This window comes from Huiozyma naganishii, chromosome 1, assembly GCF_000348985.1.
Source record: "Huiozyma naganishii CBS 8797 chromosome 1, complete genome".
NCBI lineage: Eukaryota > Fungi > Ascomycota > Saccharomycetes > Saccharomycetales > Saccharomycetaceae > Huiozyma > Huiozyma naganishii.
The window spans coordinates 157,486-184,002 of record NC_035922.1 but is presented as its reverse complement, the minus strand read 5'-3'; the positions used below and the strand labels follow the sequence as shown (position 1 = coordinate 184,002).

Sequence of the window (26,517 nt, the reverse complement as noted above, 5' to 3'; positions counted from 1 at the left end):
TTTCTGTGCGACGCGTTCGTTGCACGTTGCGGCTCTCCTCGCTCAGTGTGATATATTAGAAAACGGTTTTCTCGATGATATATGGTTGTATCTTGTCAAGCTATCGTTTCCTGTCGTGTTTGCATTGTGTTTTATGGGCCAGTCTTGGCATTTGTGCTCGAAGGTGAAGGCTCCCAGGGATGAGGAAGGAATTGAAGTTCTTGCTGCTGGCCAATTTGGCCCTGATAGTGTTTATACTGGAGTACACTTTCGACTTGTTCATGCTTATCACGGACGACACCTCGGAGGAGGCGATTCCGTATGCGGATATCGCTACGAACCATATCCCCCAGGGACAGATGATAATACCAAAGATTATCCACCAGACTTACAAGACCGAGGATATCCCGAAACACTGGGTGCATGGGCAACAGAGGTGCAAGGACTTGCATCCAGACTACGAGTACATACTGTGGACGGATGAGATGTCGCACGATTTCATCAGGGAAAACTTCAGTTGGTTTCTCCCCACTTTCGAAAATTACAAGTTTCCAATACAGAGGGCTGATGCTATACGGTACTTCGTGTTGCTCACGTACGGTGGGGTGTACATCGACCTGGACGATGTGTGCGAGAGACCCCTGGACCCACTGCTCAAGTACCCGGTGTTTGTCAGGAAAACCTCGCCGCTCGGGGTGTCCAACGACGTCATGGGCACCATACCGCACCACCCTTTCTTCCTCAAGGCGATCAACTCGCTCAACCACTACAACAAGAACTGGTTTGCCCCATATTTCACTATCATGGGGTCCACGGGGCCCGTGTTCATCAGTGTCGTGTGGAAACAGTACAAGAGGTGGCACAAGATCAAGTACGACAATGTGACGAGCTACGTCCACTCGAACGAGTCCGTCAGGGTGCTCCAGCCAGACGACTACAAGACAAGCGCACACGCGTTCTTCTCCATCTCGAAGGGCTCCTCGTGGCACCTCGACGACGCGGACTTCATAAAGTCCTTCCAGACTCATATCCTATCGTGTGTGGTCGCCGGGTTCATATTCGGGTTCTTCATACTGTACTTCGAGTACTCCGTGTATTGTCTCCTGTGCGCGAAGAAAAACATCATCAACTCGTGGCAACAGGCATGGCAAGAACTGGTCAAGAGAGTGTCCCGCTGGAGACAGCAGGACTTGTCCACCACCGCGAGTTACGACCGCGGCGCCGGCCACTCCCTCAAGAACTTCCAACGGAGACTCAGGAAGGATTCCAATAACCTCCTACGGCTGCACATACTCGACCTAGAGAAGAACGGCGCCAGCCCGAAGCCCGAACACGACACCACACCAACCTAGCACACATGTATGCTTTTATATACATGTACACACACTGCAACGAACAATTAAAGACACAACCACGTAGGGTTTAAAATCCCTCGGCTAAACCACAGAGGAGTCATAGGATTACTTACTTAAACAGAAAAATCTTTAAGTATAGAGAGAGTCGGCTCTTACGGCTCGTAAGTTTGGACACACGCAGGAATCGCGGTTTCCTCTTTGGGACAAGACAGGTGTCGGCTGTTATCTCTGGTTCAAGAGATCGCTGGCGGGCATCGCGAGTAGCGGCCGTTACCGGTTGGATAACCTCGCATGCCCACTGGGAATTGATATATAAACCCTCTGTGGGTTTCAAGAAGTTCTGTACTTTGTTCCCATCCCTAGCACAGCAAGAACAAAATGTCATCTCTGGAGGATAAAGACGTCTCGTCGAAATCTAACGGCGATGACTTGCACTCGTACGCGGAGTCGATCCAATCGTTCGAAAACTCACCGGATGAACAACTTAACGTCACTGCACAGCTCACTAAATCCATTTCTAAGATCCTGTCCAATGACGTCGGGGCTCACAGACTGGAGTCCCTAGCAAAAGTCATCTCAACAAAGACTAAACGTGAGATGGATTCCTTTGAGGTCAACGAGTTGGATTTCGACCTTAGGGCACTGCTGAACTACTTACGTTCGAGACAACTAGAACAGGGGATCGAGCCCGGGGATTCAGGTGTCGCGTTCAAAAATGTTACCTCTGTCGGGGTGGACGCCTCGGCTGCGTTCGGACCCTCCGTCGAGGAAATGGCTAGAGATATCGTCACTTGGCCCGCTAGATTGGTCCGCAAGCTCAGGAAACAGAAGGGCACGCCAGTGAGGAACATTATCCAGAACTGTACTGGGGTAGTCGAATCTGGTGAGATGCTTTTCGTCGTCGGCAGACCCGGTGCAGGTTGTTCCACTTTGCTAAAGACTCTCTCTGGTGAAACTGACAATTTCGTCTCTGTCGAGGGGGAATTCAGTTACGATGGACTTGACCAACAGGAGATGATGAAGAACTACAAGGGTTACGTCATTTACTGCCCGGAATTGGACTTTCATTTCCCCAAGATCACTGTCAAGGAGACTATAGATTTCGCCCTAAAATGTAAGACACCAAGAGTCAGAATCGATAACATGACTAGAAAAGAATACGTCGATAACATCAGGGACATGTGGTGTACTGTCTTTGGTCTTCGCCACACGTACGCGACAAAAGTCGGGAACGATTTCGTAAGAGGTGTCTCCGGTGGGGAGAGAAAGAGAGTCTCCCTTGTCGAGGCACAGGCTATGGGTGCGTCGATTTACTCTTGGGATAACGCCACTAGAGGGCTTGACGCCTCGACTGCTTTGGAGTTTGCACAGGCTATCAGAACCGCAACTAACATGGTCAATAACTCTGCTATCGTCGCTATTTACCAAGCTGGGGAAAACATCTACCAATTGTTCGACAAAGCTACCGTCCTCTACAACGGTAAACAGATCTTTTTTGGTCACGCAGACAAGGCGGTCGATTACTTTCAAAGAATGGGGTGGGTTAAACCAAACAGAATGACCTCCGCGGAGTTCTTGACCTCAGTCACTGTCGACTTCGAAAACAGAACTTTGGACATCAAACCGGGCTACGAGGATAAAGTCCCCAAATCGGGAGCTGAGTTCGAACAATACTGGTTACAATCCCCAGAGTACCAACAGGTCTTACAAGAATACGACGAATACGTCGCGAGACACCATCCAGAGGAGACTAGAGATAGAATGCAGGTCGCCAAAAAACAGAGACTGCAAGCTGGGCAACGCCAGAACTCACAGTACACGGTCAACTACTGGACACAGGTCTACTACTGTATGATCCGTGGGTTCCAAAGAGTGAAGGGTGACTCAACTTACACCAAAGTTTACCTCTCCTCTTTCTTGATCAAGGGTCTCGTCGTCGGTTCCATGTTCCACAAAATTGACGACAAAAGTCAGTCCACTACAAAGGGTGCATACTCTCGTGGTGGGTTGCTATTCTACGTTTTGCTTTTCGCCTCCGTGACATCGCTAGCTGAAATCGGTAACTCCTTCGCCAATAGACCAATTGTCGTGAAGCACAAATCCTATTCGATGTACCACATCTCTGCAGAGTCCCTGCAAGAAATTATCACCGAGTTCCCCACTAAATTCGTCGCCATTTTGATTCTGTCGCTAGTCACCTACTGGATCCCAGTTTTGAAGTACCAAGCTGGGGCATTCTTCCAGTACCTGCTTTACCTGTTAACTGTCCAACAATGTACCTCCTTCATCTTCAAATTTGTCGCTACGCTAACCACTGACGGTGTCACGGCACACGCACTAGGTGGCCTATGGGTTTTGATCCTTTGTATTTACACCGGGTTTGTGTTGCCCATTGGTGAAATGCACCACTGGATCAAGTGGATTCATTTCTTGGACCCATTGACTTACGCCTTTGAGAGCTTGATGGCTACAGAATTCCATGGGAGACAAATGAAGTGCAGCAACATGGTCCCCAATGGACCCGGGTACGAAGGTGTCGCCCTCATGAACCAAATCTGTGATACTGCCGGTGCTGTCAAGGGTACCTTGTTTGTCTCCGGTGACGCTTACATTGATAAGATGTACCATTTCGCTTACAAACATGTCTGGAGAAACTGGGGGGTAAACATCGTCTGGACCTTTGGTTACATTGTCGCTAACGTTCTGCTTTCTGAATTTTTGAAACCATTGCAAGGTGGTGGTGATTTGCTGCTTTACAAGAGGGGACACATGCCTGAATTGGGTACCGAAAACGTCGATGCTAAGACTGCCTCCAGAGAGGAAATGATGGAAGCGCTGAACGGTCCAAGTGTGGACTTGGAGAAAGTCATCGCAGAAAAGGACGTGTTCACTTGGAATAACTTGGACTACACAATCCCATACGATGGTGCAACAAGAAAATTGCTATCTGACGTCTTTGGGTACGTGAAACCTGGTAAGATGACTGCTTTGATGGGTGAATCTGGTGCTGGTAAGACTACTCTGCTAAACGTTTTGGCTCAAAGAATCAACATGGGTGTGATCACGGGTGATATGCTTGTCAATGGTAAGGATCTTCCAGCCTCCTTCAACAGATCATGTGGGTACGTCGCTCAGGCTGATAACCATATGGCCGAACTTTCCGTTAGAGAATCTTTGAGATTCGCCGCTGCTTTGAGACAACCAAGTTCCGTCCCACTAGAGGAAAAATACGAGTACGTGGAGAAGATTATCATGCTGCTAGGTATGCAAAACTACGCTGAGGCTTTGGTTGGTAAAACAGGAAGAGGTCTTAATGTTGAACAAAGAAAGAAGTTGTCTATTGGTGTCGAACTTGTGGCCAAACCTTCTTTACTGTTGTTTTTGGACGAACCTACATCCGGTCTGGATTCCCAATCCGCTTGGTCTATTGTGCAATTCATGAGAGCGTTGGCCGACTCTGGTCAATCCATCCTGTGTACCATTCATCAACCTTCGGCCACCCTATTCGAACAGTTTGACAGATTGCTTCTATTGAAGAAAGGTGGTAAAATGGTCTACTTCGGTGACATTGGTGAAAACTCTCGCTCCTTGTTGAATTATTTCGAACGTCAATCTGGTGTCAAATGTGGTATCTCAGAGAATCCTGCTGAATACATTTTGGATTGTATCGGTGCTGGTGCTACTGCTACGGCTGCTGCTGACTGGCATGATCTATGGTTGGCGTCTCCTGAATGTGCTGCTGCTAGGGCTGAGGTCGAAGAATTACACCGTACACTGCCAAGCAAACCTGTTAGCGATGATCCTGAACTAGCTACTACTTTTGCTGCCTCGTTCTTGACTCAAATGAAATGGGTTCTGCACAGAACCAACTTACAGTTTTGGAGGTCCCCTGTCTACATTAGAGCAAAGTTCATGGAATGTGCTTCCTGTGCGCTGTTCATTGGTTTATCGTACATTAGAGTCAACAACTCTGTTGGTGGTGCTTCGCTTGCGTTCTCTTCCACTTTCATGATTCTGATTATTTCTTTGGCTATGATTAACCAGCTGCATGTTTTCGCTCACGATTCTAGAGATCTTTACGAGGTTAGAGAAGCCGCCTCCAATACTTTCCATTGGAGTGTTTTGTTGCTATCTCATACTACGATTGAAACTATGTGGTCAATGACTTGTCAATTTGTCTGTTGGTTCTGCTACTATTGGCCCGCAGGATATAGCGGTCGTGCTCCTCAGGCTGGGTACTTCTTCTTCTTCTACGTTCTGGTTTTCCCTATTTACTTCGTCACCTACGGTCTATGGATTCTGTACATGTCCCCAGATGTTCCATCTGCATCTATGATCAACTCCAACCTGTTTGCTGCCATGTTGCTATTCTGTGGTATTTTACAATTGAAGGACATGTCTCCTCGTTTCTGGATTTTCATGTACCGTTTGTCGCCACTAACGTACGTCGTCCAATCCTTGGTTGCTCCAGCGGTCCACAATAAGCATGTCAGATGCGGGCCCAACGAATTCCTAACGATGGATCCTCCACAGGGAGAAGACTGCCAGTCATATCTGTCACAATACATGAGTATCAACGGCGGGTATCTAGAAAATGCAAACGCCACTGCGAACTGTAACTACTGCCCATACACTTTCCAAGACCAAGTTGTCGAGAAATTCGACGTGAAATGGCAATACAGATGGAGAAACTTCGGTTTTATGTGGGCGTACATTTGTTTCAATATTACTGCGATGTTGGCTTGTTACTACATCATGAGAGTCAAGGTTTGGAGCTTGAAGTCTGTTTTGGACTTTAAGAAATGGTTCAATGGTCCAAGAAAAGAAAGACACGAAAAGGAGAGTGGTGTTTTCAAAGCCACCGAACAGGACAAGCAAAACGTTACTAAAGGGTAAGGACTTGGTTAATCCTTTTCTCTAATTTTTTTAATAATGAATATACTTTATAGAGTAACTAGTAAGACTTGATTAATATAATGAAAAGAATAAGTTCTAAGGAGTCGTGCTAGCGCTTTACTAGATACACACAGATATAGTTCAGTGGATCTTCCAGTTTTTGTCAATTGATTTGAATTAAGACTGTAAAAAACCTACAAGGGAGAAAGAAGTAGACAAGAAGTTTTCTGTGCATATACCTCTGTGTCAAAGAAGGTCATATCAAAATTCATCGTTTCAGATAGTATTAAAGACCTGAAATGTATAGTGACTCTTTGAATATCGACTTGATTATACTCGCTGTTCTGTCTGATATCAAAAATACAAACTGAAGCGGCTATAGATGGCAGGAGGTTAATATTTAATTGTATCACGGAATATAGGACAATGGGGAAACGGTTACATCTCAGAAATAGTATCCATTGAGTTTTGGTACGCTGCTGTTCATGGAGCAAGAAGTTAACGTTTTGTAATGGAGAAGTTTTATCTGTGGGACAGCTATTTGAATAGCAAGTGATATTTTAATCTCGACTGCGATACGTAGTACTATAACTGTTTAGAAGTGACAGTAATAAGCCTTGGAGCGGGCACTTTTTTATATCGTCGATAGAAAGACTTGTTTGTAAGTCATCGGTAACAGAGAAAAAAGTGTTGGATATTGTCTTTCTCGCCGTGACTATCCATTTTAAGTAGAGTATGAGAGATGACTTAGATAAATTGACTTCTTAGTTATACTATATAGGTATAAGGTTCGATGGTCTCTTCTGTATGTCCAGAAAGATAGAGACCGATACTATAGATATGTCTAGTCTTTATATATATGAGAATTTCCTAGATATTCTCAGAATAGGATTATGCTTCATAGTGCGACATACGTGGCAATATTGTTATAGGTTTCATAGTTGCCACGTATCACTATAGTCGCCACGTTTCATTCTCGTTTCATATAATGTTTATGCCTATGATGATATCTTATCACCCCTATAATAGTCATTTTCTATATTCAGCAAAAACAACTACTTAGAACTGAGCTTTCTAATAATATGTCAAAATATAGAGGATGTTTTACTACTTATATTTGTTGTTTGTGAATATTAACTGATAAAGTAATTTTAGTTTTGATGTTCACTCCAAATTTTCTCCCTTAAATATAAAAGATTTTTACCACCAACTTTTCCTTTTGCTGGTTCCTAAATATATTGTCTCATGGTAACTGAACCATGTTGTAATTATGTTATGCAAAATACTACTTACATATAATCAACTCTCCTAAAGATGACCCTCTTTCAGTTTCGATTTAAGAGAATCTAATTTACCAGAGCATTGTTGTCCATAAAAAACCAATTTAGGCGCCAGCTCCCTTAAAAATTTAGCCGTACAGTGTTTTGTGATTAAAAGACAATACGCTGTAGATTGTTCCAAATTATAATCCGCTTGAGAAGTACAAGTGGTAGTTTAAAATTCAAAAGGGTGATTGGTAGATAACGTGAATGAAACACCTTTCAAGGACAAAGTATCCATAAGAACCACAACCAATGCCTTTGCAAAGAGAATTGTTATAAGACAGGACGCTAGGCGGTTTGTGGAGCCCACACGCCTTTCAATGGCAGCTCACCATCTCAGATTCCGTCATCTAAAAAAATGAAAAAAAAACATATTTGAAGACATTCGATCAGATTTACAGTCGAAAGTAACTCTAAAATGAGGTTTCCGCTAAGGAGACAACCCACTGCCACTGTACAACAGAGTAAATATTTTGGGATTCTTAAGATCCGCCAATACAAATATTTCCGCTTGTCGATAGTGCCAAAGATCAAAAATAGTAAAAATTTTCTCACCTCTTTGGGTGCGGCCTCACTATGCAGAAGCCGTGTTCTGGGAGCGGAGTTTGTAAATTAAAGCATCCATTATTTACAAGACTAAAGGCATGAGAATACAAACTGTCCATCGAACATCATTGTACACTAGCGTGCTGTATGAATAGAAATATTTGTGTATATATTTCCATGAGCGCGATCTTCTCGCGCTGTCTTGACCTCACTTCTCTGGGGTTTCGTCTTGAGTCTCGTCTTCCGCCACTAACGCGTCTGCTTCTTCCAGCACATCAGCAAGCTCGCCAGATTTCGCCATACTTGTTATAACATCGCATCCACCTACAAATTCGTTATTCACATACAGTTGTGGAATCGTGGGCCAATCAGAAAACTCTTTAATGGCCGTGCGCAACTCTGGATCTTCTAATACATTGTACGCCGCAAATTTGGCTGGGTCAACGCCCTGCTTCCCCAAAAGGTTTATAGTAGCCTTTGAGAACCCACACTGTGGGAATTCTGGAGTGCCCTTCATGAATAGAACCACGGGCGCCGATGCAACAGCCTCGGTGATTGCCTTACGGATCTCAGTGCTCATGAATGCCTTCCACGTGGGACGGAGTAGAGATGGTGAGCGACATACTATTCTAGAGGTTATGGCACGAGAGAGAAACATCTTGTGCTATAGAGCACTTCCTGTTGGCCCAGTAGATGACTAATGCCTTTATGAGTTCACCTTTAAAATAATCATCAATTTTTATATAATATTTTTTTGTCCACTGACTGCTACAGGGATAAGAAACTGTTGCAAACTGGCTCCTTAAAGCTTTTGCTGAGCGCCTCGCCAAGGTGCTTCGTCGAAGTGCCTTGTAGAGGTGAACGGTATGGTGCATGATATGGAAGAACCCACAACGAAGCATATTTACTGAAACAGGGAGAAATACAACGAAAACATCACTAGCATGTGGCTTTGGGGAAAGTGCCTCCTTTATTTCTTGCTATTCCAAAATTGCTGATGCCTAGAAGTGATGAGAGCCCCCTGATGTACCCATGAGAGCGATGCAACATGCATACTGCAAAAGTGACAAACGTTTGTACATTGGTATCCTAACTTCTGAAAAGCCACATCCAGATGATTTATGTATGTTACAACAATCCTGACCAATCAGTTTCGAATGCATAGCATTTGAACCCCATTAGGGAACAAGTTATTGGGTGTCAAAACGTATTTGTATGGTATATCAGGGCTGTGTTGCGGGACGTACATTAGCCCCCACCACATAAAATGAAACATTCTTGAACTGACCATTTAAAGGAAAATCTCAAACTAGGATAGAACCTCAAAATTAAGCAGATCTCCAAGGTGAACAGCCTCTAGTTGATAGAATAATTTAGATAAGGGAAGTCGGCAAAAAAGATCCGTAACTTTATAATCGTGGGTAGTTTCTTTGGCGAATCAATTTTTCTCTGGAGTACGTTGTAAAAAAAGCCGGGTCCAACGTGGTCCTCCTAACTTCTCTATGGCTGTCATCGTCTTCGACTTCCATCACGTGTATCCTGGAGAGTGGGTCGGCGTGGTTCATCTTCTGAGCGATATATTCAATCTTCGGCTACATCGTCCCACCACCAGGCCAGGCGTATCTTAAATCCTTTCTCCTTAAGAATGTACTACAGGGATTGGTGATTGGTTTTTAGCGTGAATTTTTTTCCTAGAGCGTAATGGCGCCATTTGTGTAACGCGTGCACTACGGCAAAGAACCCAAAGCTTTTCACATATAATATTTAAATGAACGAGTTTTGGTTGCGTATACAATAATGTGCACAATATTAAAGACTCTAATATTGTCTAACAATATTACGGATCAGTTTATCGTTACAACTTAACCCGCTCACCTATGATCAAACTACAACAAAAAATAGTAAAGAAGGATTCTCAAAGTTCTTATTCACAAGACATACAGTTTTCACACAAGAAGAACACACTGCTCTCACATACCAGACAATAAAGTCCTCAAACAGGAAATAATGTCATCCACATATGCTACGAAGTAGCGCAAAGCAACAAAGGCTTAAAGTCAAAACAATGAATTGACTCTAGTTATTTTTAAACGGACAGATCCAAACTAATGAGGTCTGACCCAATCCTTTTAGTTAATTATTATGTAATAGCTTTAGATTTTAACCACTTTAAGTCTCTTTCTACAAGGCTCATTTATGTTCTCCACATAAAAAGGAGAGAAACATCCAATTCTATTTCCAAATACCATTAACCTTAAAAATTCTAGTTTAAAATCCAAAAAATTGAAATATATGCTCGTATGGCGCAGCGGTAGCGCAGCAGATTGCAAATCTGTTGGTCCTTAGTTCAATCCTGAGTGCGAGCTTTTTTGCCGTTTTTTGCCTTGGTTGAGCAGTCCACAGTACCAGCAATAGATCGCATCACAACCTTTCAATGGGTGTACAGTTTCCTCAAACAGACAAGTACAGTTAAGAGACTTGACCCATTATGCGTTCCCCTACTTTGTAGCGGTAGCTTAGGAGATGATGTATAAGATTTGGCTAATGCGCGCCATTTCCATTGAGAATATATTTCTGTAGATGCTGTTGCGTATATGCGTATTCTATTTTTTCTTCCTTACTACGTCCATTGGGTTCAGTAGCGTCATTTTCTGGAGTCTGTGCAACTTACGGATACTGGCAACGTAGAGCCAAACCGTGGATATGCAACCGACGACAACCGCCGAAGTGAATCCGTAGTTCGTCTCCTCTATCAAATTTTCCAAGTTCATACCGTACACAGACCCTACGAAGATTGCCCCCCCCAGAGACAGCATTCCGATACTGAAACGGACCCCGAGAAGCATCAACTGGTTTCTGTTTGAATCCAGGATGATGTTGATAACTTCCTCGGTTGTTTTCACGTTTGAAATGGCATTTTCGCTCATTTGCACTATTTCATCGATGTAGTTGTGATACGTTTCCAGTAACATCTCCACCTCGTCGTGATCGTCGTCCAAATGTGTCCTCCCGTTGGCTTTGTCCGTGAGGTACATGTCGCACATGACGTCATCTTGTTCTAGTAAGTCATCGATCATGTCCCTCACCAGTAGCGATTTCTTGTAGAACGCACTTAACTTCTTGTTTTGAATGAGCAGGAACCTCAGTTTATCCCTTGTGATGTTGTACTCCAAGTCATTCAGGATCCCATCGGACATCGCCAACAAGACCTTCAGTTCGCTTGTCAGATTCGACAGCGCGTCGGTGAAAATAGCTTCCAGCACCCTGAACTCGTACGGTAGTGGGTCCGGCACCTGTGCGTTCTCACCGCAGTTCTTTAGTCTCCTTTGTAAGTCCGTGATGAAATTCTGCTGTGTGGTGGAGTTCAAAGATATGCTGCTGCCGACGGAATCAAAGATGAGTACCATATCCGGTTTTATGAGTGCCTTGTGTGCCAAGAGGCTTAGCAGGATCCCGTTTCTCCTCACCAGGAGGCTGGGCACGAGATCGTTGTGTTTCGACTTCTCTATCTTCCGAAGGTCCCGCGGTAGCAGTCCGTGCTTCGAGACGAGCTCATCCCGCTTCATCTCCAAGGAGGGAGCGGTCATGTCCCCGCCGATGTTGAATATGGTACACCGGATAGTGTTTGCGCCGTACCCTGAGAGCATGTTATTGTTCTGGATGAGTGTTTTCTGCAAGAGCGTTGAGGTCGCGTTGTTGGAGATCGACGTGTAGCACCGGCCCACCGCCGTGACTGCGGGTCTACCGATCCTCGAGAGCATTGCGGGGATCCAGGGGAGCAGAGTGCAATTGCGTGTTTACAGGCAGGTTGCCAACTCATCTTCAAATGACCAAAAATTATAAAATAAATAATAATGATATGCCCAAGACGTTAAAATGTGTGTACAAATGATACAACTAGATATGTAGATGTTTGAATGTATATGATTGACTGGTTGTCCTCCCGCGCGCAGAATCACAACTTGATTCTGACGGCCTTGACCTCCGTGTAGCAGTGGTAGACCTCTTCACCCATTTCTCTACCGTACCCAGACTGCTTGACACCACCGAAGGGCACTCTGGAGTCGAAGTCGTTGTAGGTGTTGATCCACACAGTCCCCGACTTCAACAGCTTGGCGACCTTCAAAGCGGTGCTCAAGTTCTCTGTCTCGATACCAGCACCCAGACCGAACTCGGAGTCGTTGGCCATCTTGACACCTTCCTCCAAAGTCTTGAACTTGGAGATGGTGACCACAGGCCCAAAGATTTCCTCCTTGACGACTCTCATTTCCTCGTGGACGTCGTAGAAGATCGTTGGTGCGACGAAGAACCCCTTCGTGCCGACTCTACCACCACCGGTCAACACTTTAGCACCTTCCTCCTTACCGAGGCCAATGTATTTCATGATGGTGTTGAACTGTTCCTCGTTCGTGATGGCACCTTGGAAGTTGTCCTCGTCGAAGGGGGAACCGACCTTCAAGTTTTCGACGTAAGTCTTGAAGCTTGAAAGCAACTTGTCGTAGATCCCCTCTTGGACGTATATTCTGGACCCTGAGGAGCAGATCTGCCCTGCGTTCTTGAAGATCCCGTCAACAAGGTTGGGCAAAGTCTTTTCGATGTTTGCGTCGTTGAAGACCAAATGAGCGGACTTCCCACCCAGCTCCAGAGTGATCTTCTTCAAGTTGGAACCAGAGGCCTTGACGGCGATATCTTTACCAATATCGGTAGACCCGGTGAATGCGACTTTCCTGATTCTTGGGTGCTCTGTGATCACAGTCCCGACTTCTCTACCACCACCTGGGATGATGTTCACGACACCGCTGGGGAACCCGACTCTCTTGACCAACGATGCAAAGTACAAAGCGTTCAATGGGGTCGCTGATGCTGGCTTCAGGATGAGCACGTTACCCATGGCAAGTGCAGGAGCGACTTTCCAGGACAACATCATCAGAGGGAAATTCCATGGGATGATTTGACCGCAGACACCGATTGGTTCTCTTAGCGTGAAGTTCATGTACCCATCGCCGGTCTCGATGGTTCTCCCGTTGATCTTGTCAGCGTACGAAGCGGCGTCCCTGATACAGTTGATAGACAGACCGACGTCACCACGGGCCAAGGCAAGGGTCTTACCGTTGTCCAGGGACTCGATCGAGGCGATCAACTCCAGTTCCTCCTCCATGAGGTCGGCCAGTTTGTTTAGCAGCTTAGCCCTGTTCTTTGGGTCCTGGGTGGCCCAGTCGGACTCCTGGAACGCATGTTCAGCAACGTCGACGGCGTACTCGACGTCCTCTTTGGAACCGGAGAACACGTCACCGATGGTCTCCTCTGTGGAAGGGTTCTGCACGGAGATTTTCTTCGAGTGAGACGACTCGATGAACTCGTTGTTGATGAACAGACCCGTGGGCTGGTCGTACTCGAGGCCGTTTGGCAGCACGATGTGTTGTGGTTGAGCAATTTTGTGTTGAGGCATTGTGTAATGTAGTTGGTGTTGTGGTGCTTTCTACAACAAGACAGCACTGGAACCGAGCCCAAACCCTGCCCAATGCTGCGAATGGCAGCGCACTTATATATCAAAAGAAAGCACACGTCGACGCCGCCTCGACGGACGACACACGCATGCATTCCGCAGGTCCCGGACACTCTCCCGCACAACCGACACCACTACCACCTCACCTCACCTCACCTCACCACCACTACCACTGCCACCACTACTACCAACACCAGCACAATGGCACATCCTCGAGCCTGTGCCTGCCACGGCGCCTCTGCGATCTTACGTAAAACGGTGCTAAGGCGCACCGCCAGGCGGGTCCACCGCCGGGTCCCGCGCCGCCGCACGGCTGTAGCACGGCCCCCGCCCGCCGGCCTCCTATTTCTCCGCCCGTCCGGCGCGCCAGGCGCCCCTTTTCGCGCCCTCCTTCCTTTTCCCCCCGCCCTAGTTCCGTGCTGGGCGTGCGCGCCCGCGCCGGACACGGGGGGGGGTCGCCCGGGTTCCGCGGGCCGGACACGCTGCTCCGCTCGTCCGGGCGCCCGAATAGGAGGCCCGAAAAGGAGGAGACGGAAAAGTGCGGGTGGGGTTGGCGTGGGGGTGGGCGTGGGGGTGGGTGCCGTCGCGGGTGATGTTCTGTGCTCCTCTGCTGGGATTACGTTATATACAGTATTGCTTGGGGCTTGCTTGCTTGCTGGCTTCTACGCCCGGGATGGGTGGTTTTGACGGTACTCTGCGTCGACCTCCTGCTGCAGCTTCAACTGCTGCTCCATCTGTTGCTCTGGGTGGGCACGTTGCCCTCGACGTAGTCCTTGAGGGTGAACGTGGTCTTCCCGGCCATCTTCTCCTGCTGGATCCGCAACTTCTCCTTCTCCTCATCGATGAGCTTCATGAACCGTACGTAGTTCTTCTCCCCCTCGTCTCGGATCAGGTCGAGAGGGAACTTGGACCGGGCACCGCCCGCAGTGGCTCCCACACCGAGCAGCTTCAGTGCCCAGTTGCCCTCCGCCTTCTTCGCTTGGTCCTCGGTGTACTTCTCGCGCAATTTACTCACACGCTGCGCAAACGCACTGGGGATCTCCCGCCGATCAGGGAAACTGCCCAGGACAGGCCGCACGTCGTCCACTTGCTGCGTCGCAAGGTACTCCAAGAAAGGGATCATTTGGATCAGCTTGTCGTCCGGCTTACCGTCCCAGGGGGCCATCGGCAACGCGTTCTCAGGTTGTAATTTGTAACTGTTGGCGTCCGTGTCCATGATCACGACTTTCCTCACGTCGCGGTTCAACTTGCTCAGATCCTTGATGTGCACGTGGTCCTTGTACACACAGTGCTCTTTGAAAAGATTGTACGAGATGAACGCGTGCAACGGGTCCAACTTCTCCGCTATACGCTCAGAGTACATCATGTAATTCGAGGAAAATAGCACGATCTCGTAGTACTGAGACAAGTACCCGAGGAAATAGTCGACTCCGGGTCTCTTGGCGGTCCGCCATCCAGTCTTCTGCGACCACTCAGAGTGAACAAGAAGATCCTCCAGAGTCAACACTAGAGTCAGCGGTCTCTGGTATGGTGCTGGCGGTGGGGGCGGTAACAGGTCAGGGAACGGTGGTTCTTGGAAGTATGAGAAAAGTGAATTGAACCGCAACTTGAACCGCTGGTACATCAACGAGGGGGCGTACCCTCTCTCCACTTGCGAAACCATCTCCTCGGGCTCATCGGAGTCCCAGTCACGACACATGTACCCACACGTGCCCACTAGCCCAGCAAGCGAAAACACGTAGAACCAATTCGCATACCGTTCCCGCTTGATCTCAGAGGATGTCTGACGGCGACGTCCACCACGCTTCTTCCCCGCCGCGGGCTCCGCGGGCTCCACGGGATCCTTAGCACCCTCACTCAACGGGTCGTCAAGATCAATGCCCGCTTTGGAAAGCATATCGTCCGTCAGCACCGACTTACCGGCTTTACCTTTCGACTTCTCCGCCTCCTGCAACAGAAACCGGCTCGTGCTCAGATACCTGCCGGCAAGGGTCCCATTGCAAACACCACTGCGTGCCACGAAACGCGCCGCACTCTGTTTGCCATTCAAACTAATTACACGAGCAAACATCCTCTTATTTCAATCTTGTGGTGCAGTCACACAACACAATACACTCTACCACACGAATCAAATTGCCCTCAGATCAAATCGAGAGTCCACGTACAAAGCAGTACTGCCTGACACAACGTCGTTGTCCATCTGTATAGATTTTTCACTTTTTTTTTCCTTCCCTCTGTGGCCTCGAGGGGATCACATGACTCACTCGAGCAGAGTATAGAAACTCTTGTACGCCATCTCCAGCTCGTAGATGAGTTCCCGGATCTCAGCGTCCGTCAACGTCGCGTCCACGTCCATCTTGTTGATCTTCACGATCCACTGCACCAGCTTGGACCGGTGCTCGAAATCCGTCTTGGTCACTTTGTTAATGCTCAGCAGGAGTTCCGCAAGCAGTGGATGCAACTGGTCCTTCGCTCGGTAGTTCAGTTTCAACGCGTCGATCAGCGTGATGAAGTTCCCCGTGGCCTCAGCAACACTCTTGCCGCTCTTCCCGGAGGCGAATAGCGCCGCCGCCGGGTCTGCTTCCTGGTGAGGTGCACCACCGCCCTCGAGCTGGGCGTTATCGTCCACTGGGTGCTCCATGGTCACGGGGATCCCCTTCTCCAACCGCATAATCGCACTCGACGCGACTACATGGTACTTGTCCGCGAAGGTGCGCAGGTCGACAAACCGTGCTCGGACCTCTGCATCGGACAGGTACACTTTGTATTGTGCCAACAACTTGTTCACGGTGCTCGTGTACTGTGCACTGCTCACACAGTCCCTCAGGTACGCCTTCTCGACGTGGTCCAGCGCAATGATCACCGAGTAGATCTCGGATAGCGTGTCCACCATCTCCCTCTCTCGCGACGTACTCGTTGCAGGATCAAATAGTGGGACTTCGTTGTACAATTCAGCAGGGAATGCCCGCGTACTGTTCTGCGTCCCATAGTGGTTCACAGGTGCCAATCCAGACATATCTCCCCCTTCGCAGGTACGCAATGGGTCAAGCAATGGAGGAGGTTTCCCCTCTTCTTCACGCTCAGATTTCGATAATCTCTTTATATTTTGTTCTTTTTCATAATGCAATTGATATTGGGTTCGCGCCTGTTCTTACTCTATTATGGGGACCCTTCTTGGGATTGTATGGTTCGTGTCGTACTTGATACAAAACTGTTCCATGGTCGACTCATCGTGGTGGGACACCATGGGTGGAAGCACTGGGTACTCCAGGTAGTAATCCCCCTGCGACTTCCGTATGACTATGCCGCCAAAACTCTTGTAGAATCGCTTGGCGTACGCTGCCGTTTCGCGCTCCTGTGATATCAGCTGTGCAATGTCCCTCAACTGCGGGGCTGTCCAGGGGGTCACGGTCACATTGAGCCGATGCGCGAAGTCCTTCCCGTTACTGATCTTGAAACCAACGTGCAAATTGTGTGTGATGTTGAACTGCCGTCCGAAAGTTGTGATGGACGTGTGGTACTGGAGAGGAACGTTATTGTTCTTGTTTTGCAAGAGTACGGTCTTGATCTCGCGCGGTGTTGTTGTTGCGTCCTGTGGGACGCCATCGCCAAGCTTGTACACGAACGCGGGCTCGTGGAAGGTGCTCTCAAAGTTCTGGAAGTACCTGTCTCGAGTCAAGATCCGTACGTTTGCAACGACTTTTATGTCGTTCATCGACACGATCTGGTTCAATTTCTCGATTTGTGTATGTAAAACGTTCTCAAAGGAGTCCGTTGCAGTGAAATTCATCTTCGAAGCATCGTTGATCTCCAAGACCTCCCTCAATTGGAAGTCGATGTGTTTCAACTTGATCCTCTTGTTGAACAGCAACCCTTTCTTCGTTGGTGACTGGTTCCCAGTACCAAAATCCCCTAGAAGGTTCGGTCTGAACGTCACAGTCAGTTTCAACAGGTCCTCTGAGGAGACACAAGGGTTCTCCACTTTGTATGACACTTTGAATTTCCCATCCGCAGAGAGACTCGTCCTCTCCAAGGGTGCAAACAGTTTCGGGTTGGGCAAATACGTGTACCGTTCCACATTGATAACGTGTTTGAAGTTCTTGCTGTGTTTGCCATTGTAGTACACGGTGCAGTCTAGCATGTGGTAGCAGGAGCCAAAAGTCGTGTTATAGTTCGTCTCCTTGATGTCGTCCGGCAGCGCGATGGTCAACGGCATGTCCACCGCAAGCAACGGCTTCTGTTTCTGTGTTGAGTCCTTCTTCAACGATATCGTCTTCTGGTAGTGTACCGTGATGTGATCCAATTTATTCTTCCTCCTCTTGGCCAGTCCAGAAATCAGAGACTCCTCCGTGTCGCGCCCCATCGTCGAATCAACCCCCAGATGCGAATTGGGTCTATGTGTTCGGTTCTTCCCGTGCAGACTCTCGACGGTGAAAAACCTGATCTCCATTTTATCCAACTGGAAGGGTTCCCCATTGCCCGATCTCACTTGTACCTGACATTCTACCCTGGGCAACGTATCCGGTAACCCTGGACAACCCCTCACCACGGAATTATAGCTCGGTTTCAAAGATATCACGGGCGTTGCTGCCATTGATACAGTTCCGATCCAATCAGAAGCGTAACTGAGCAGGGGAACACTGGTATCGGTCCTGCGAGGATGGTGCTTTCGAAGTCCAGCCCTGCCCATCGATCTGTGTTCGAGTAACGTATACAACTAACTTTTTACCCAAATAAGAGATCTCAGGTCCCCGAGTCGCAGGTTCGATTCCAGATTGCAGCCCAGAAAAACAAAAAACAACAAAAACGACGCCTCACAAGCAATTCATAGACGTGTTAACAGCCACCAACTACGTTCTTATCCCATTCACTCTCAGGTACATGTTGCAAGCACCGGCAAAGCCCCATACCACACTGTATTACTAAGCACCTCGCCTCTGATTGGCCACACAGGCCCTCTTACTAACGTTCTCCCCGCTGATTGGCCGTAACCTCTTTTTATCTTTCTTTTGTGTCTACGCCACTTCACCATGGCAACGCGCTCGCAGGATTTCCATAGAAACAGGCACCGCTGGAGTCTGCGCTGATTATATAAACCGTTGGACGTTGAAGGATACGCCTCGAGGTTCCTGGCCGTTTGCCTGTTACTTCTCGGTCTGGAACAGTTCTACAACAACAACAGTTGACTAAATACAAATAACACACACACACACACACACACACACACGATATTCTTACAAGTATGTCGCTCACACAATTAGCTTTGAAAGGTTCTACACTAAACGTGGTTTATCTGGGAATTGGGTTCACGTTGCCCTTTGTCCTTTCCGCAAGGGAGTCCATCAACTGGAAGAGCACATCACACGCGGATATGGGTGTGAACAGGCATAGTAGAAACAGATACTTCCCAAAAATGATATAGCGAATCTGGGGAAGAACAACCCTGAACAGGGGAAGTTGAAGGGATATAACGGCATCTACACTCTGTATACTATACATATAAACAAAGAATACAAATAAATGTACTTAATGGTAATCCGGTGGGCAGTGGCGACGGTGAAGGGGGTCCTAATGTTCGGACCACACTAAACCGAAAGTGACAAGGGACTTCAAAAATTCTGTTCAAGAATAAACTATACTTCTATATATAGTATACACAAGTGGTAAAGCGAGTCCATAGTACACAAAACAAGTCCAACCATCGACGCTCTTATGTCCGAGAAAAGCTTGCTACTGTCTAACATTGCTACTGAACGCATCACTTGGGGGGAGATTAAACAGATTATCGGAAGCAGACAATTGCACAAGCTTAGACGGTCGAAGGATGAGGCACTGAAGTACCAGGCACACAAGGATAACCTGGCAGCCAAGCATGTTTCCATGCCCGAATACCTTCTGAATCATCACCATTGGGACGCCGCTGAACTAGCCGAGTTGAACGAGGAAAAGTACCCAACAGACGAGCAAAAAACTGAGCACCTATTCGAGGACAACAGCCTCTACAAAGTTACCAAGAACGACTTCCCTTACTTCTACGAACTGAGCGTGCTTCACTTGCTCGTGTGGTCGAAGATTGAGATGCCCGTGTACGCCAACGACAACACGGCCAACGACACATCCTTCACCATCACAAACAAGTTCCCAGACGCGAACGAGGCTGTGGTCAACAGAATCGACCAGTTTTTAGCGAAGACCCTCCACAGCAAATACGGCATGGAGAAGGGTCGCGACTACGTTTGGTTTGTCAATTACTCCCACTTACAAAGCGTAAGGGCCATCTCGCACTTACATTTGCTCATCAAGGGCAAAGACGAAGCGGCAAAGGAGCAGATTACAAGAGAGTTGCTAGAACAGAACGCGTTCAAACCCCTGTGACTACTCAGTGCAGCAGACACACAGACACACACACATATATATATATGTATGTATGTGCTTGCTATTATAGTGGCCTTGAAGTGAAAAATTTTGGTTAATCATGAAAGTGAAAAATTTTGGATAGTGAAGAGGTAGTGTGTTGGTGCGATGAGGTAGGTACAGATCAGGACAGTACAGGTCCACATGGAGTTGAGAAAGCGTGCGAGGGTGGACTACCGGAAACCAGATTCTCGGGAATCGAGGGCTCAAACCAAAAAGATTGAAGAGGATGCAGCAGCAGCAGCAGCGGCAGCGGCACCTTCGCAGACGAAACGGAAGAAAGTGACGAAACCAGTGGCAGTGCCTGTGCCGGTTAAGAAGAAACGTCCACACCGCGGTGTCAGGAAACCTGCAGAGAACAGAAACGCGAGTAAGTCCGCTTCAGAGGAGCAAAAGAGGAATGTGATGGAACATTTGACGTTGCGGAGACCTGCTATGAAATCTGCATTGGATCTGCCCCAGGGATGCCTGCAGCCCGTGCCAGAATGGGAGTTGCACAGACAGAACCTAAATAAGTCGATCCACCGACAGAACCAACTGTTCTACGCTGGGCTGAAGGAACCGAAGCTCATGGGGATGAAGCATTTGGAAAACTTGAAAGTGCCCAACGACATCCACATGCTGGCAAAGATATCCCAGGGGTTACAGGAGATGATACAGATCCGGGAATCATTAGAGAGGCAGAAGACACTGCCGCCGATGCAGACTGCCCCAGAGAAAGGGATCAGATCACAGCAGCTGGTGCAGCTGCTCCTCCGTGGGGTTCGTTTCAGGGGAAAAATAGAAGAAGCCACGTCCTTAGTCGCACAATTACACCAAATCGACACATCTTACGTTAGAGACGTCAGGTTGGGGAACCTCCCGAACGCCGGTACCATCGACCCGAACTACATCAACTTGAACGAGTTGAAGGCGATCGGCAAAAGGATAGACAGACCCTTGCTAAAAGAGAGGAATAATAACCTAAACTGGCCTCAGAGACCCAAAAAGAAGCAGAAAACAACCCAGAACTGGAACGACATGCAGACGGCACAGAAATTCGCTAAAGTCTCACTGTATAACATTGTATAGTTACCATCATATATTCAAACATCTGTCACTTCGGCATCGGTCTTCTCTTCTGATACGAGACAAAAAAAAGTGATAATATAAAGATCAAAATACGCCCACGTCAAGAACCTGATGTGCTGACACATTATGTCTGTAGAAACAGGATTGGACACTTGCTGTAACTGCTTTGACGGGTATTTGAACGCCGCGGATTCCCAAAACAACAACATGGATAGGTGGAAAGTCAAGGAGATCGTTAACCAGGCGCCGAGGTGGGATTCTTCCAGCGAGGCGCTCTTGTTAAAACCGTATTTGCATATCACGCAACAGCAAGGGAAGCAGTTTCGCACTAAGTTGATTCACACATTTAACCAGTTTTACCAGGTACCAGCGGAGATTTTGGACACGCTGACCCAGATAATAGACATTTTGCATAACTCTTCTTTACTTATAGACGATATTGAGGACAGCTCTGCTTTGAGGCGCGGTATAACCACTTCACATCTAATATACGGGGTACCAATGACCATTAATTCGGCCAACTACATGTATTTTGTTGCCATGCAGCTAATCAACAACTTTATCAGGGGGGACTCCACGGAAGACCTGCGACTTCACAAAGAACTGACTGGAATATTTAACGAGGAACTCTGTAACCTGCACCGCGGCCAAGGGTTAGACATATATTGGAGGGATAATGCCGTGATCCCCACGGAGGAAATGTACTTCGATATGGTTATGAACAAAACTGGTGGTTTGTTTCGCTTGACTATACGATTGATGGAGACACTGTCGAATTTTTACAATCCAACTGCAGCGTCAACGCACAGGAAGAGTTTAGAACCGCTGTGTAATCTCCTTGGGATCCTGTATCAGGTGAGAGATGACTACTTGAATCTAACAGACGAAACAATGACCTCGAACAAAGGGTTTGCCGATGACATTACCGAGGGCAAACTTTCGTTCCCAATCATTCACGGATTAAACTACGAGAAGAAAGTGCTCAAACAACGAACCATCCTGGACTTGGTCATGTCTAAGACTAACGACGTTGCACTGAAAAGGCAGGTGATTGATTTCCTGAAGGAAAACGGGTCCATGGACTACACAAGGGAAACCATCAAAACTTTGGCGGACCTGATCAAACAGGGCGACTACTTGCCAGATCCTTCCAACAACCCAGATACCAGAATGCAACTGCAATATATACTCAATCACCTGTCTGATATATAGTTCTGATCACAATGATATTATAGATAGATAATGCATACTTCATTACTTCGTTAACCGGTCAGCTTCTGATACAGCGTGAACACCTCCTTTAGTTCGTAAACAGTCAAGTCCTCAAACTGTCGATCTCTATATTTTTTCCATTCCGGTAGTATTGAGTTGTTCGACGACGGGAAGGATGTCATAGAGGTGTCGTTATTGCTTCCCACCCGACTCAGCTTACTTGGAGAGTCCTTACCGGACTCCACAGTTTCTGTCAAGTCTGTGTCTTGCAAAGAGTCGATAGTTGGAACAGTGATGGTCGATGTTGGCGGTGTATACGATTTCATCTTCCCAATTATATTCTTTAACGATGAGTCGAAGACAGTTTTAAGTGCATTGTAGGAGTTGTTTTTTTCTCTTTCCTCCCCAACGCCGGATGACTCGAAATATTGATTTTCCGTTATGCTTAGCGAGCTTGAACTACGGTGTAGTTTCTTATTGTTATTTGATGGCAGCGAAATCCGTTCGCTCAACCGTTGTTCAAACAAGTGGTGTTCCTGGCGTGTCAAACTCGAAGTCAACTCAGAGGAGAAATCACTTAAAGTCAACTCCCCCAAGAAAGTCAACGCGGCTTCAAGGTTTGTTAGGGCGTATATTTCATTGTCGACCAGTTTCTTCTTGTACCTGAACATTTTAATGAACTCCTCGTTTAGGAATATCCTCCTCGGTTTCAAGATGATAATGTAATATAACAGCATGGACAGGAACTCGTCATTGGACATAGCCTTTGACTCGACCATCAGCGTCTTGTGCAGTTTCAACAGTTTTTTGATCTTGTCACAGGGGGGCACTGAATAGTATATGAGCTTATTCATGAGGGTCTTTACCTTTTCTGTCGTTTCTTTGTTGTTTAAATCCATGTTGACGGGTATATCCAAGAACTTCACCAAATTCAATTTTCCTGTGGTCGCAAGCCTGTGGAGGCACTTGATTCTCTCGTTCATCAAGTTATCGTACTCGATAAATTCGGGGGTGTTTCTAAACAAAGTTCTAATGTTGAATTCCTCCATATGCTGTACTTTACCTGTTTGCAAGTTCAAAGATTGAGTTGAACCACTTTTCTTTATTGGCGACGCGACCGAAGTGCCAACCTCCAGCAACTTCTTAAAGACAGCCCCCTCACACAGCTCCATATACTTGTCAATTCTCACATTATTCAAAGTATTGGTTCTTAGTTGCCTGTTGATCTCCTCTGGGCTTAACATCGGCAGACAGCCATTAGGGTTCGAGTCCACACTGAATAAAGAGGATGATCTCCTTGCTCTTGCCGATGCAGACGTGTTCGCGCTGTTACTCCTGCTCCGGGCAAATATACCACTCAACCCGGTGTTCAGTGAGTCCCTCGCATTCAAGAAACTTCCTGTACTAGTTATAGGGATGTCCGACAGATACTGGAACGATGTCTTGTCGAATTTACTGTAGAACGTTTGGAACAGCGACGCTAGCTGTAGGATACTTAGTGGTCTCACGTATTTGGGCTGCTTCAGATCTGCAATAAACTTCTCCACCATACTTAGCAGTTCGTTCGGCAGTTCCTCGATGCTTTGCAAAGTTTCATTGATCTCTTCAGGGGTTAAAGCGACGTCCCCCGAGAGACTCCTAGACCTAAAGGCATCCTGCTTCTGCGGAAGATCTCTGGATGGAGACTCAACAACGGGCAATTTCACAGAAACCTCTTTATTGCCCCCCATGCTGCGATCATCCCCGGTCTTATACGACTCCTGAATCGATTCAGCGACATCATAACTCGACACACTAATCGGCGGCGTGCAAAACTGTCTCATTTTGTGATCCAGCGTCCCTCGTATGCAGTGTTATACAAATAGTATCGGATCAGCAGCAGCTTCTTGATATGTGTTTGCAACAGGGTGTTCAAAGCCTTGTTTAACACACTCACACCACCTGTGAACGACTGTCTTTAAAATTAATCGATGAATCCATCACATCGTTTAAACTCCTCGGAACGGACAGAAAGAGAAGCAGCGATGGCGCACAGGGAAAACGCTGCGGGCCAATGAGGACGTTCAAAGTGAAGCGTGTGCACTCGCCAGATGTGGGCGGCACTCTAGAGAGTTCACGGTACAAACGGCAGCGGCTGATTCAGGATTTTGAACGACTGTCCATCAATGCAGGGCCCTCGCCGAGCGAGCCGACAGCTCAAGAGACAACGAAACTAGTCTGCCGCGAAACGGCCGTCCCGGAAGACGTTGCCGCGAAACTGGCGAGGGGAGAGGGCGTCGCACCTACCGTGGATTCACAGATACATTCAACCGTGCTCGAGTGGATACGGCGGGAAGCATTGCAGGTTGTAAAGTGGGTCGATTGGGACCGATGGCTGTACGTACACTGGCTGGAATGGTGGACGAGCAAGTTCAGCGTGGACGCAGATGGAGACGTCGACGTTGACTTCAACGCTGTAACAGAAGTTTTCCCCAATGGTACGGACTACCAGGAAAATCCACAGGTGGACGACATGGACATTGACATGGATTCTCCATAGCATTGCCCCCATTGAAAAGAAGTGAATTGGTAAGGAGGAAGAGGAGAGATACAGGATGGAGAAACACAGCTTTGCCTCTACAACACCCGTTCATAAAACAGCATATACACATATTTACTCTCGCGTAACATCTTACCTGCATTGGACTCCCTCACTACAGCATCCGAAATGAACCAGTATGGCCACCGACGTACACTCTTCGGAGTTTTGACTCTCTCTTGGATCATTGGCGGCCTCGCTAAGACTGTCGGAGAACGGTTTACGGTGACGCCAGTTCCCATTAGCTTTACTAGATCTGGTTTGTGTTTGTAGCATTGGTAGTGACCGCTATAATGAGTACCAGTATGCTTTATCATGGATCGCAAGCGGTACGTTATGCGTTCAGCTGTGCCATTTTCTACGTCTCGCTGTAGAACAATCAGCGTTTCAGGGTATTCGACCCTGCAGGGATTCCTCGTGAAACTAGCACCGTTGAACATGGAACGAGAAAGGTGAAGCGACAGGATTGATGGAGCGTTGCTGATTGCGGTCCTCCTGATAATTGCTGTTTTCAGAATACTTGTATTGCAGTTGCCCTTACGGTAACTTTTGACGTAGTCGAGAAGGGTATCTGGAAGCGCGGTGTTAATTTTGAGATCCGGTAACAGAGACTGTAAGCTTCCTACCATTTCTGCCTCGAAACCGGTTGGTGGTTTGGTAGTGTTACTCTCGTTTGTCAAGATGGCCGTTATTTGACAGTATAAGCAAGAGTAATCCTCTATCAGTTCGCTATCACCGTCTGTTAAAATATCTTCCAAATGGGCGTCTGATTTTTTGGGGACGACAAGTTCATGAATCAGAAACTTCTGTGCTGACACTTCAGAATACTGCTTGCACTTCAAGCAAACGGAGAAACTAGTTGTTTCCCCCTCAAATGGGAATTTCAAAGCTGTCTCATCACAGAGCGGGGCAAGCACTGTAACGTTTTCACTTTCTAACGTATCTACTAGTAGTTGTGTAAATTCATGGGCATCGTTCTGCGTGCGCGACATCCTGCCTCGGAATATCCGTTCCAGACTACGTACAAACTGTTTGTTACTCAGAGTCTGTGGCGCGCAAGTGACTGTTTGCAGCTGACCAACAATATCGCTGAGAGATCTCGTCAACAATACCCCGGTTCCCTCATTTTTCTCAACGTCCTCTTCTTCGGGAGAGAGCAAGAGCAGAGCGTCATGTAGATACGCTGTGAGATAATCGAGCGAGCTTAATGCTTGTAGAGAAGAATTAATAAAGCACTCGTTAGCAGGGTTTGAGAGCCCGGGTGTATACTTGTCCATCCGCTTGTTATCACTATCTTCCGTGAACTTAGCCCCGAAACCGATCAGAGACAGGACGGTTGGTGCTGTGACATACACACCTATGCTGAATAGCAAGCCATACGTAAATCCGTTTGCTGACGAGTCCGTCTTTCCCAGCAAAACCCGGACCACACTTGACATCATTTCAAAAGACATTAGCACCCTTCGAGAGACTTTCGACTAAACGCACCTCTCCTCTGACCCAGCCCCCTTCGATTCTGACAAGAATAACTGGAACCTTAAAGCGTCGATCAAATCGAGTTTTAATCAAAAAATACCTGATTTGTTAATAATCCATCAGTCGAATTTTTGTTCTTCTTGCTTTAAAAGTACTTTATAT

General features: G+C 47.3%; 15 protein-coding genes and 1 non-coding gene across 16 annotated transcripts; 8 read left to right on the top strand and 8 right to left on the bottom strand.

The window, feature by feature from the left end:
* Positions 1–179: 179 nt before the first annotated feature.
* On the top strand, positions 180–1,331 carry SUR1 (mannosylinositol phosphorylceramide synthase catalytic subunit SUR1; the record flags this gene model as incomplete). Its single annotated transcript, XM_022611648.1, has 1 exon — positions 180–1,331. One exon carries the CDS (start codon positions 180–182, stop codon positions 1,329–1,331), a length of 1,152 nt encoding a protein of 383 aa, XP_022462146.1.
* Positions 1,332–1,712: 381 nt separating this feature from the next.
* On the top strand, positions 1,713–6,230 carry PDR12 (ATP-binding cassette multidrug transporter PDR12; the record flags this gene model as incomplete). Its single annotated transcript, XM_022611637.1, has 1 exon — positions 1,713–6,230. One exon carries the CDS (start codon positions 1,713–1,715, stop codon positions 6,228–6,230), a length of 4,518 nt encoding a protein of 1,505 aa, XP_022462145.1.
* Positions 6,231–8,306: 2,076 nt separating this feature from the next.
* Positions 8,307–8,756, bottom strand: GRX5 (monothiol glutaredoxin GRX5; the record flags this gene model as incomplete). Its single annotated transcript, XM_022611626.1, has 1 exon — positions 8,307–8,756. One exon carries the CDS (start codon positions 8,754–8,756, stop codon positions 8,307–8,309), a length of 450 nt encoding a protein of 149 aa, XP_022462144.1.
* A 1,636-nt stretch (positions 8,757–10,392) lies between these two features.
* Positions 10,393–10,464, top strand: KNAG0Atrna1C. The gene has a single exon. It is a non-coding gene; the product is annotated as a tRNA-Cys (tRNA).
* A 237-nt stretch (positions 10,465–10,701) lies between these two features.
* Positions 10,702–11,859, bottom strand: MFM1 (Mfm1p; the record flags this gene model as incomplete). Its single annotated transcript, XM_022611615.1, has 1 exon — positions 10,702–11,859. One exon carries the CDS (start codon positions 11,857–11,859, stop codon positions 10,702–10,704), a length of 1,158 nt encoding a protein of 385 aa, XP_022462143.1.
* Positions 11,860–12,053: 194 nt separating this feature from the next.
* ALD6 (aldehyde dehydrogenase (NADP(+)) ALD6) lies at positions 12,054–13,547 on the bottom strand (the record flags this gene model as incomplete). Its single annotated transcript, XM_022611604.1, has 1 exon — positions 12,054–13,547. The coding sequence occupies one exon, from the start codon at positions 13,545–13,547 to the stop codon at positions 12,054–12,056; it is 1,494 nt and encodes a 497-aa protein (XP_022462142.1).
* Positions 13,548–14,322: 775 nt separating this feature from the next.
* TIM50 (protein translocase subunit TIM50) lies at positions 14,323–15,675 on the bottom strand (the record flags this gene model as incomplete). Its single annotated transcript, XM_022611593.1, has 1 exon — positions 14,323–15,675. One exon carries the CDS (start codon positions 15,673–15,675, stop codon positions 14,323–14,325), a length of 1,353 nt encoding a protein of 450 aa, XP_022462141.1.
* A 189-nt stretch (positions 15,676–15,864) lies between these two features.
* VPS28 (ESCRT-I subunit protein VPS28) lies at positions 15,865–16,620 on the bottom strand (the record flags this gene model as incomplete). The annotated part of the gene is made up of 1 exon (XM_022611582.1): positions 15,865–16,620. The coding sequence occupies one exon, from the start codon at positions 16,618–16,620 to the stop codon at positions 15,865–15,867; it is 756 nt and encodes a 251-aa protein (XP_022462140.1).
* A 135-nt stretch (positions 16,621–16,755) lies between these two features.
* On the bottom strand, positions 16,756–18,198 carry RGL1 (Rgl1p; the record flags this gene model as incomplete). Its single annotated transcript, XM_022611571.1, has 1 exon — positions 16,756–18,198. The coding sequence occupies one exon, from the start codon at positions 18,196–18,198 to the stop codon at positions 16,756–16,758; it is 1,443 nt and encodes a 480-aa protein (XP_022462139.1).
* A 648-nt stretch (positions 18,199–18,846) lies between these two features.
* KNAG0A02030 (uncharacterized protein) lies at positions 18,847–19,026 on the top strand (the record flags this gene model as incomplete). Its single annotated transcript, XM_022611560.1, has 1 exon — positions 18,847–19,026. One exon carries the CDS (start codon positions 18,847–18,849, stop codon positions 19,024–19,026), a length of 180 nt encoding a protein of 59 aa, XP_022462138.1.
* Positions 19,027–19,316: 290 nt separating this feature from the next.
* On the top strand, positions 19,317–19,979 carry HTC1 (Htc1p; the record flags this gene model as incomplete). The annotated part of the gene is made up of 1 exon (XM_022611549.1): positions 19,317–19,979. One exon carries the CDS (start codon positions 19,317–19,319, stop codon positions 19,977–19,979), a length of 663 nt encoding a protein of 220 aa, XP_022462137.1.
* Positions 19,980–20,162: 183 nt separating this feature from the next.
* Positions 20,163–21,089, top strand: KNAG0A02010 (uncharacterized protein; the record flags this gene model as incomplete). The annotated part of the gene is made up of 1 exon (XM_022611537.1): positions 20,163–21,089. The coding sequence occupies one exon, from the start codon at positions 20,163–20,165 to the stop codon at positions 21,087–21,089; it is 927 nt and encodes a 308-aa protein (XP_022462136.1).
* Positions 21,090–21,296: 207 nt separating this feature from the next.
* Positions 21,297–22,301, top strand: BTS1 (farnesyltranstransferase; the record flags this gene model as incomplete). Its single annotated transcript, XM_022611526.1, has 1 exon — positions 21,297–22,301. One exon carries the CDS (start codon positions 21,297–21,299, stop codon positions 22,299–22,301), a length of 1,005 nt encoding a protein of 334 aa, XP_022462135.1.
* Positions 22,302–22,351: 50 nt separating this feature from the next.
* MUK1 (guanine nucleotide exchange factor MUK1) lies at positions 22,352–24,124 on the bottom strand (the record flags this gene model as incomplete). The annotated part of the gene is made up of 1 exon (XM_022611515.1): positions 22,352–24,124. The coding sequence occupies one exon, from the start codon at positions 24,122–24,124 to the stop codon at positions 22,352–22,354; it is 1,773 nt and encodes a 590-aa protein (XP_022462134.1).
* Positions 24,125–24,354: 230 nt separating this feature from the next.
* KNAG0A01980 (uncharacterized protein) lies at positions 24,355–24,840 on the top strand (the record flags this gene model as incomplete). The annotated part of the gene is made up of 1 exon (XM_022611504.1): positions 24,355–24,840. One exon carries the CDS (start codon positions 24,355–24,357, stop codon positions 24,838–24,840), a length of 486 nt encoding a protein of 161 aa, XP_022462133.1.
* Positions 24,841–24,917: 77 nt separating this feature from the next.
* UBP16 (putative ubiquitin-specific protease UBP16) lies at positions 24,918–26,333 on the bottom strand (the record flags this gene model as incomplete). Its single annotated transcript, XM_022611493.1, has 1 exon — positions 24,918–26,333. One exon carries the CDS (start codon positions 26,331–26,333, stop codon positions 24,918–24,920), a length of 1,416 nt encoding a protein of 471 aa, XP_022462132.1.
* Positions 26,334–26,517: the final 184 nt, after the last annotated feature.